Here is a 9,255-nt window from a genome sequence, read left to right on the forward strand (position 1 = left end):
GATAGCAGTGATCTGGCAATCAGGAAACGACTGAGAGAGATTGGACTTTACAGCATTCATCAGATGGTTGACGACGCCTGGAATACTGTACGTATCCGAGTCACCCAATCCGCCTTCCACTCGAGTGCTCCTAGCTATGCTAACTTTGTCCAGATCCTTGCAAGAGATGGGGAAGCGAGACTGGAACTCGAGGAATTGCTCCAGGCTGTAACAATCTGTTATGAACCGCCGACGCTGGCCGACTTGGCGGTGCTTACTCAAATTGAGGATATCGAGCGCTTAGAAGACCTTATTGCAAGATGCGCTCCGTTGCTCCGACGAGGGGACTGGAATGAGCACAAGGACAGAATCGTCTTTGGGAGCGCCCAGTTCCAAGAGAACTTGGTAATGCTGTGTCATGAAGAGTCGGCTCTGAAGAAGCGCTTCCACGGTCTAATGGCTTTGAGATGTTTCCAACATATCAAATCAGCTTACGATCCTGCTTTGAGCAATGGATCGGGAAAAGCATCTGCATCGTTACAAAGGACTTTGACTACCACCGCCAGGCTTTCTCAGGATAATAAGGTCATGGAGGTCGTCAACGAAGATGATGATCTGGAAGACGGCCCTCGGGCTGAGAGTCTGCCCTCTGAGGAATCCTCTTTCTATCCCGTGAAGTATCTTTTCCGACATCTGAGCGAAGCGCCACCAGATGCAGCACAGGAGCTGTATGAAGACGATCCAAACTTTTGGGGACTTCACTCAGATCTCAGGAACGAATGGCTAAAAGACTTCAAGGCTTTGACCTCGGATTTGAGAGACCTCCACGTCGTTGGCATGTCTGCATTGCATGTTGCGGCTGGTATAGGAGCGAAGGAGGTCGTCTCAACTCTGCTTAGCAGAAATGGCGACGCGGCCTTGTCATGGATCAACGAAGCTGGCATGACTGCAGTAGGTCCCCATACTGGCGATATAACGTTGCGTTTGCTGACATCTCTAGCTTCACGTTGCTGCGTACAACAATCACGCCGACGTTGTTGAGACTCTAATCAGAGCTCGAGCTAACATTGAAGCCGGTCACGGCAATGTGGGCACCGCTCTGCACTTCGCTGCACTGCGAGGCCATTGCAACGTCATGAGTAGGCTCATTGAACGCGGGGCCTGTGTTAACGCTATCAGCGAGAAATACGGTCCGGTGATCAACGCCGCAATCCTTTCTGGAACTGTGGATGCCGTGAAGCAGATTATGAATGGTAAGGTTCGGTTCGACTTCGACTACACCAGGTTTGAATCGCCTATCTCCCTGGCTGCAGGTATCTCCGAGCCAAGTCTGTTTCGAGATATTCTTGAGACTGGAAGAGAAAAGTGGCTGCGGAACGTGAAGCTGCTGGATCAAGCCTTGATCAGGGCTTCGTACGGAGGCCGGCTCGAGAGCCTGCGCATTCTACTAAACTTCCAGCATGTGTATACCAACAACACGCTTGGAGATGCAATACTTTCCGCAGCGCAGGAGAAAAATTGGTCTTCCGTGAGCGCACTGCTGGACTACACCATCAACGACACCGACCGACAGGACCACGCGGAAATTGGGTTGGGTGTCCCTTTCTACCTCGCTTGCGTGGCCAGGGAAGAGCGTATGGACGTTCTCGAAAAGATCTGGGCCTTCACGCAACAGAACATACATCCGGACATCCTAGACTTCTCACTGTACGAGTCTGCCATCTTGAAGAAGAATGCCACTGCCATTTGGCTGCTGGAGACATGTGGCGCCAGCGCAAACACAAACGCAGATCGGCCGAATTTGCTGGAGCATATCGATGTGGGACCGCCTGCGGACTTTGGGAATCCCTTGAATGCTGCAGCTAGCATGGGTAACATCGAGCTGCTGAAGGCGCTCCTTGAGAAGAACGCTAAGATTGATGGTCCTCGTGGCTACTCGCTCCAGCTTGCCGCCAGCGAAGGGCACACGGACATTGTCGAATTTCTGCTGGCTCATGGCGCAGAAGTGAACAAAGAAGCGGAGGATGACCAAGAGCTAAAGTTCTACAGCGTCACAGCATTGCAGGCGGCCTGTGATCACGACCGCGAAGCTGTTGTTGAGGTCCTTCTCAAGCATGGCGCGGACCCGAATCGTGGAGGGGGTGTGCTTAGCAACCCCATAACGGCCGCGACGCAACGAGCTGAACCTGGAATCTTGAAGTTGCTCCTGAAAGCCGAAGGCATCCGCGTGAATGTGACTGGAGGAAGCGATAAATCAACGCCTTTGATCAATGCTGCTACCCGCATGCCGACTGAATGTGTGGAGCTATTGCTCAAGGAAAATGCCGACATCAATGCAAAGAACACGGCTGGCGATACAGCGCTAATAATGGCTGCACTCAAGGGCAACGAGACTTGTGTTAGAGTTCTCTGTCAGCAGGGTGCAGACGTGACCCACCAAAGCCCACGTTACGGTCTAGCGATTCAAGCTGCTGCTCAAGGGTCTAGTCCCCAGTCAGCTCAAGTGCTGGCTCAGAATATGGGTGGCGCAATTGAGGAATTCCGGGAGAAAGGCAAGACTCGACAGTTGAAACTCGTGTTAGAAATGACGTGGGCTGATTCTTGCAGTGAAATACGACCACGAACAAGCCAAGAGGGACTTTGAGACTGCAAAAGCGAACTTGCTCGACCGAGACCATATCATCGAGGGCCTGAAACGCGATATTGAAGAGACCAACGATCGCTTGGACACGGCAAACAAGCAAATAGAAGAACATAAGCTTGAACGAGACGGGCTGGTCTCTGAGCGTCTATTGCAAGGCACGACTTATCAGTCTGTCGATCAGCAGATCAAAGCTATCAAGTTTGAGAGGGACGAGTTACAGAAACAACTTGATGCCGAGAAAGGCCAGTACAAAATCATGCAGGCTTCGGCTGCCGATCTACGGAAAAGACTGGAAGATGAAAGGGCAAGGGTTGCTCAATTGAGGACAAAAGAGGGCTGGACGGCATTGGAAGAAAAGAAGACCGCTATTGTGGCTCTCGAGGCTGAAAAGCAGGCTATGCTAGAGAAGTCGAGTGCGGATGAACAGGAACGGGAGAAAGAGCGCGAGCAGTTGACGACTCAGATCTCAAGCTTGCAGGAACGACTACTTGCGATGGAAAATAAAGCCAGCAGAACTCACACCGACGCAATGGATCTGCTCAAAGCTCTTGATGCTGAGAAAGCGAACTCAAAGCATTTGGAGTCGGAGGTCGAGCGTCTTGAGAAAGAGCGCGATGACATGGAGACCACTATGGCGACGGTGAAGGCGGCCGCAGATGCACTCAGCGGCAAGCAAATCGCAGCCAGCGCGTCACAGGAAGTTCGCAATCCCATGAGCAGAGCAGGCAGTGCCGTCGATGATGACACTTCCGAGCCACATGTAACAAACCCATTGGGAAATCATCCTCCCACTGCCGCAAATGGTCTTGGAAGCCCCTCTGGTGTATCCCAGGAGACGATGCGAATCTGGCCAGGAAGCTTTCCTTCTGGAGATCACGGCCTCGCAAGTCCACCCTTGTCCCAAGGCAAGATGAGTTCAGGCTCGGGACCAACCAGTCCCGGGTTCAGAACCGTCCATGGACATCACCGTCCCGACGGCGCACTTGGTAGCTACCAGCAGGGTGGAGGTGTTCGAAAGAAAGTCGGTGAAGATGGCTCGCTCAGGAACGGAGGAGGAGCAAGTTCCAACAGCCCGAGTTCGTCAAACGATCACCTACAAGGATCTGGCACGACTTTCGAGGACTGTCGCAATGGCATTCCTGATGAGGTTGCTCAGATGCCAACGGAGGTCGTGCAGGGTCCTGCTGTTGGGGGATCTTGGAGAGGAGTACCAAGGTGGTCTCGAGGAGTGCCGCGTAAGGTCGGTGGTATGATGGATGGCTTTGGTCGACCGTCTGGGGCGAAGAGTCCTCCTTTGCCACCGCGTCCAAACAGGCCGAATGAAGGTGGTGCTTAGCTGCGAGAGAATGTTTGTTAATTTTCGGGGTTGGGGCAGTGGTTTGTATTTCTATGGCTATTTATCACATCGTTTTCTAATTTTTGAAGTTATACCGAAAGGTTGCCTTTTCAAATTGATACTATGTCTATTCTCACAGCCTTACAGGGCGGCCCTAGAATTTGCTGCCTTAGGCAGAACTGGTCCGAGCTCGAATTTCACCTCTTGACTTTGACTTCATTAAGGTGAATCTTTCACTCTCCGCTTGATTTAAAACTACACACTATGCAAAACGTTTGCCATATCTGGCCACCGGAGGCGAGCAAAGGTTGAACGACCGGGAATTCATTAACGGCAGTGACCGCATTGCGTGCCCAGATCCCTGCAATCTCTGGCCGATGTCGTACGCAACAACAGCACGAGATTATTCGTTTCCGAAATCAGGTCCTCCTTAAGAGTCTGGAATAAAGGGGACGCTGGGTGTGCAAAGCCTCCAGCAATTCGGAATTGTCGATATGGGTTGGACGGAAAAACTGGCCGCTTTGGCAGTATTAGCAGCCTGGACCGGGATCGTGGCAGCAGCAAAGCAACCAAACTTTGTGTTTATCTTAACCGATGATCAGGACTTGCATATGGACTCATTGGACTACATGCCGTTGCTCCATAAACATATTATTCAGGAGGTCCGAGAGACGAGAAGTTTTGGAATGATAGATTTGTTAACGCCTCCCAGGGTACTCTTTTCGACCACCATTACTGCACGGTATCGATTTGCTGCCCCAGTCGAGTGAACATCTGGACAGGCTTGACTGCACACAGGACCAATGTGACGGACTTGTTCCCCCCATATGGCGGCTACCCAAAGTTCGTACGAGAGGGCCTCAATGACAATTGGCTTCCAGTATTCCTGCAGCAGCTGGGCTACAACACTTATTATACTGGGAAATTATTCAACTCACACAATGTGGACAACTACAACGACCCTCCCGTCAACGGCTTCAATGGATCCGACTTCCTTCTTGATCCATATACATACTCCTACTATGGGTCCTACATGAGCCGGAACTTCGAGCCTCCCGTCAGCTATGAAGGTCTATACTCGCCCGATGTGATCGCCGAAAAGGCATATGGCTTTTTAGAAGAGGCATCTCAGCACGCAAATCCATTCTTCATCGGAGTGGCTCCCATCGCACCGCACGCCGACGCCGACCCGAGAAAAGGAAGGCAAATGTCAATTCCATTATCCGCGGCTCGGCATCAACACCTTTTCAAGGATTACAAGATCCCACGTACTGCCAACTTCAATCCTTCCCGGGCTTCCGGCGTCGGTTGGACAAAGCAGCTTGAGCGATTAAATGACACCGTGATCGAGTATAACGACGAATTCCAGCGAGGAAGAATAAGGGCATTGCAGGCTGTCGATGAAATGGTGGAAGGGATTGTCAGTAAACTCGAAGCAAAGGGTTTGCTGGACAACACCTATGTAATTTACACCACCGACAACGGCTACCACATCAGTCACCATCGACTGCCTCCAGGGAAGGAATGTCCCTTTGAAACGGACATTCATATTCCCCTGGCCATTCGTGGACCAGGAGTCCCGATTCGTCATGTCGCAGGGGTCGTATCCTCGCACACGGATCTCACACCGACTATCCTCAAGCTTGCTGGTAGCGATCGACGTGAGTCACGTGACCTAGACGGCAGTCCAATACCGCTGACCGAAGAAGAGCTAAGAGACCCAGACGTTGGAGAACATGTGAATGTTGAGTTCTGGGGTCAAGCCCTTCCAGAGGGGAAATACGGCAAGCTGGGTAATTCTACTTTTCGCACCGGTGGGCCACCCATCGTCGCTCGAAACAATACGTACAAGGCTTTGCGATTGATTGGCGATGGGTACAATCTGCTATACGTTGTCTGGTGCACTGGGGATAAGCAATACTACGACCTCAATCGCGACCCCGACCAGATCGAGAACCTCCTAGACCCGGACTTCGCCCGACTTGCAGAGCGTTATAGCCTTGCCGGTCGTCCCTTTAAGCATGTCGTTGACCGCCTCGACTCGCTGCTCATGGTGACGAAGTCGTGCAAAGCACACTCTTGCAGAAGACCTTGGGAGACATTGCACCCGAATGGCCACGTCAAAACTTTGAAAGACGCCTTGAGCTCCCGGTACGATGCTTTCTATGATGGGCAAAGCAAGGTCGGCTTCTCGTCGTGTCCGCTTGGTCATCTTGTCGGCGAGGAAGGACCACAAGAAGTCACTGCATGGACTGGCGACGTCGAGGACGTAAGCGCCCCGGACTACGGCAAGCAAAAGACGTTCGACTACACAGGCCACTGGAGTTGGTGGACTTGAGGCGCCATGTGACGTGCATTAGAATATGCTCTTGAGCTTGTCGATCCTGTCAGACTGTCGCCCCCAAGGATACATGTATGCAGCTTCGCTGACGCACCATCATGCTCACGATCTCGGCGACAAAATTGCAACGACATTCACATGGTATCGATGAATGATAATCTCGTCTTTGCAATTGTCCAGAAGTCCATTCTTCGTCAAGACATGTCTTTCTGGTCATCTCTGCACACCCGATCATTGCTTGTGGGCACAGCAGCTTAAAATGCCGCAGCTCTCGATATGGTTCGCGGTAAGCTGCACGATCGCGGTGTACGCCGCAGTCGGCGCTGCAAGCGTGGTACCCTTGCCGAGCCTCGTGAATGTGATTCGGCCGTGCTGATATATTCTACCTTAGCTTTCTTTGGACCCTACTTCATATTTTCTTTGCCCTCACTGCTACTGACTCTTACGGTCGATTCATTTCATTATGGCGCCGGCTGAAGCGATTGAAGAGTCTAGTCGATCTTCAATAAGGACGCTGGACGAGGAGGAAATTGAGACCATTATGGATGAGAATGCACCGCTCTTACCTGGTGCCGATGCACGGCCATTGCTATACCGCACCATTAGCGTGAGTTGATGGATACTTACTTGAGCGAGTGTGTGATGCTAAGTTGCTTCTTGTGCAGAGAGAAATCGGCGCTGGCGATCTCCCTCCTGACGATGCAGACCTCGAGCTCGCGAAGAACGAATTGAAATCCGAAAGTGCTTCGACGGGAATCTACGCGACCATCTCCTGTATGCTTCTTGGTGTCTTCCTCGCCAACGTCGACGCCAGCTTGGTTCTCGCCACGTATGGCCAAGTCGCTTCAACCTTCGGGGACCTGGAAAATGGATCTTGGATCCTTTCATCTTTCATTCTCGCACAGTGCGTCGCTCAACCGCTGTATGGCAAGCTGGCAGATGTCTATGGACGGAAAGCTTGTCTCCAGGCTTCATATGTTCTCTTCGCCCTGGGCACGCTAGGAACCGGAATTGGTCGCACACTGTTGGAAATCATCGTTTGGCGAGCAGTTCAAGGCTGTGGCTCTGCCGGCATGACTTCGATGGTATCGATCATCATCGCCGATTTGGTGCCCTTGCACGAGATCGCGACCCTGCGAAGCTACGTCAACATTCTGCAAACGACTGGTCGCAGTTGTGGTGGCGTGATTGGAGGCGCGTTGACCTACGCTTTTGGCTGGAGATGGGCTTTCATCATCCAATTGCCTCCTACAATCGCAGCCATGCTACTTGTGCAGAAGAGGTTGCACTTGCCACGCCGACCAACTTCAGGCCTGACACAATGGCAGAAGTTGAGCAGAATTGACTTCTTGGGCTCGATTTTCCTATGCACTCTGATCTTCTGTGCCTGCTTCATTCTCGACACTGGTGGTCAGAGGTATCCCTGGCGCTCCCAGCCCATCTACATCACGGCTATTGCAGGTGTTGTATCGCTCCTCGGCTTCGTCGTGACCGCGAATGTAGTGGTAGAGCCCATCTTCCCGCTCCGCCTTCTACTTGAGTATGCCGTCATCACAAATTACCTCATTGCCTTCTTGCAGGTTTTGCTACAGTTCTCATTGATGAGCGTGGTGCCACTATACTTCCAGGCTACGAAGAAAGCCAACTCCGCACAGGCCGGCGCTTATCTTGTCCCGGCGTTTGCAGGAAACACCATCGGAGGTCTCATATCGGGCTACTTCATCAAAAAGACAGGCCTCTACAAGCCGATGACGGTCATATCGCCGCTCTTTGCAGTGCTCTGCATGTGCCTTTGCTACTTCACTTGGAATGGAGATACCTCCGTGTTTGGCTCACTGGCTACACTCCCAGGCGGACTGGCTTCAGGCATGGTATCAAGCTCAGTCTTCGTTGGTCTTGCGGCAGGAGTTCGGGAAGAAGACATGGCCCTCACCGCATCTGGCCTGTACCTTTTCTTCAACCTCGGCGCAATTGCTGGCGCCAGTGCAGGAGCCGCTGTCTACCAAACCAGTCTCAGAACTGGTCTTGCTCACGCTTTGTCCGGAGTGCAGAATGGAGCGGAGATCATGCGGAAGGCTCTTTCTGATATCAGCTACGTGCAGAACGCAAGTGATAGGATACGAGAGCTGATTATGCCTGCTTATGTCTATGGATTGCATCAAGTCAATTGTAAGTCTCATGCTTCAGCAACCGAACAATGACTGATGACTACCAGTGCAAAGCATCGTCTGTGCCGGAGTCTGCTTCGCGATCGCTGTTTTCACGCAGCAAAGGCGTATCAAGCGCAAGTAGAGCATCTCATACAACTAGATTTAACCTCGTTATCAGATTTGAGCGTTCAGCAGAGGTGTTTGGGATTAGAAGGTACTTAGATTGCATGAACAAAAGCATGGGGATTAGGGTGACAGAAATGGTCATTAAGAAGAATGAAGTAAACCATTCAATGGAGATGAGCCTGCAATCAGTTTTCCTGAACTCACAGGAGAAGACCGTCACGGCATGTAAGAAAAGGCATAACTTGCTAGCAAGCTATATTCACTGAAACTCACAGACATCACCAGAACCCCCAAGCAATTTCCACACAATGGAGCAAAGTTTGCTATTCAGCCATCCTTACTTACTCCTTGAGAATTTGCGTCGCGACACCAAAATCAAATTTTCGTCCGCCATGTGTCACTATCTGCCCGACATCACCTACATCTGCGGCCATTATAAGCAGAAAGGCTACCGGCATACGCTGTGTATGGCGGCAGCGCAGGCACGCGCTCAGGGTTCCAAGGAGCCGACTGCTTGTCATGCTCCTCGGCAGGTGGAGCGTGTTGACGGGAAGTGTCCTGGTTGTGATGCGAGGGGGTGATGAATGGGATTGAGAGGGAGAAGAACGTTCGTTTTGGGGATTGCGAGAGGTTAGAGGCTGTGGAGTGAGAGGATTGGAGGGATGGTCAATGGGGAAAG

The 9,255-nt window shown here is 51.8% G+C and overlaps 3 protein-coding genes across 3 annotated transcripts; all 3 read left to right on the top strand.

The window, feature by feature from the left end:
* Positions 1-979: 979 nt before the first annotated feature.
* Positions 980-2,461, top strand: MYCFIDRAFT_101876 (uncharacterized protein; the record flags this gene model as incomplete). The annotated part of the gene is made up of 2 exons (XM_007931895.1): positions 980-1,232; positions 2,193-2,461. Coding segments are annotated over 2 exons (522 nt in total), but the record flags the coding sequence as incomplete, so codon positions are not given.
* A 2,064-nt stretch (positions 2,462-4,525) lies between these two features.
* MYCFIDRAFT_97143 (uncharacterized protein) lies at positions 4,526-6,219 on the top strand (the record flags this gene model as incomplete). The annotated part of the gene is made up of 2 exons (XM_007931896.1): positions 4,526-4,621; positions 4,672-6,219. Coding segments are annotated over 2 exons (1,644 nt in total), but the record flags the coding sequence as incomplete, so codon positions are not given.
* Positions 6,220-6,841: 622 nt separating this feature from the next.
* On the top strand, positions 6,842-8,672 carry MYCFIDRAFT_190289 (uncharacterized protein; the record flags this gene model as incomplete). Its single annotated transcript, XM_007931897.1, has 3 exons — positions 6,842-6,882; positions 7,043-8,469; positions 8,629-8,672. 3 exons carry the CDS (start codon positions 6,842-6,844, stop codon positions 8,670-8,672), a joined length of 1,512 nt encoding a protein of 503 aa, XP_007930088.1.
* Positions 8,673-9,255: the final 583 nt, after the last annotated feature.

This window comes from Pseudocercospora fijiensis (assembly GCF_000340215.1).
Source record: "Pseudocercospora fijiensis CIRAD86 unplaced genomic scaffold MYCFIscaffold_8, whole genome shotgun sequence".
NCBI lineage: Eukaryota > Fungi > Ascomycota > Dothideomycetes > Mycosphaerellales > Mycosphaerellaceae > Pseudocercospora > Pseudocercospora fijiensis.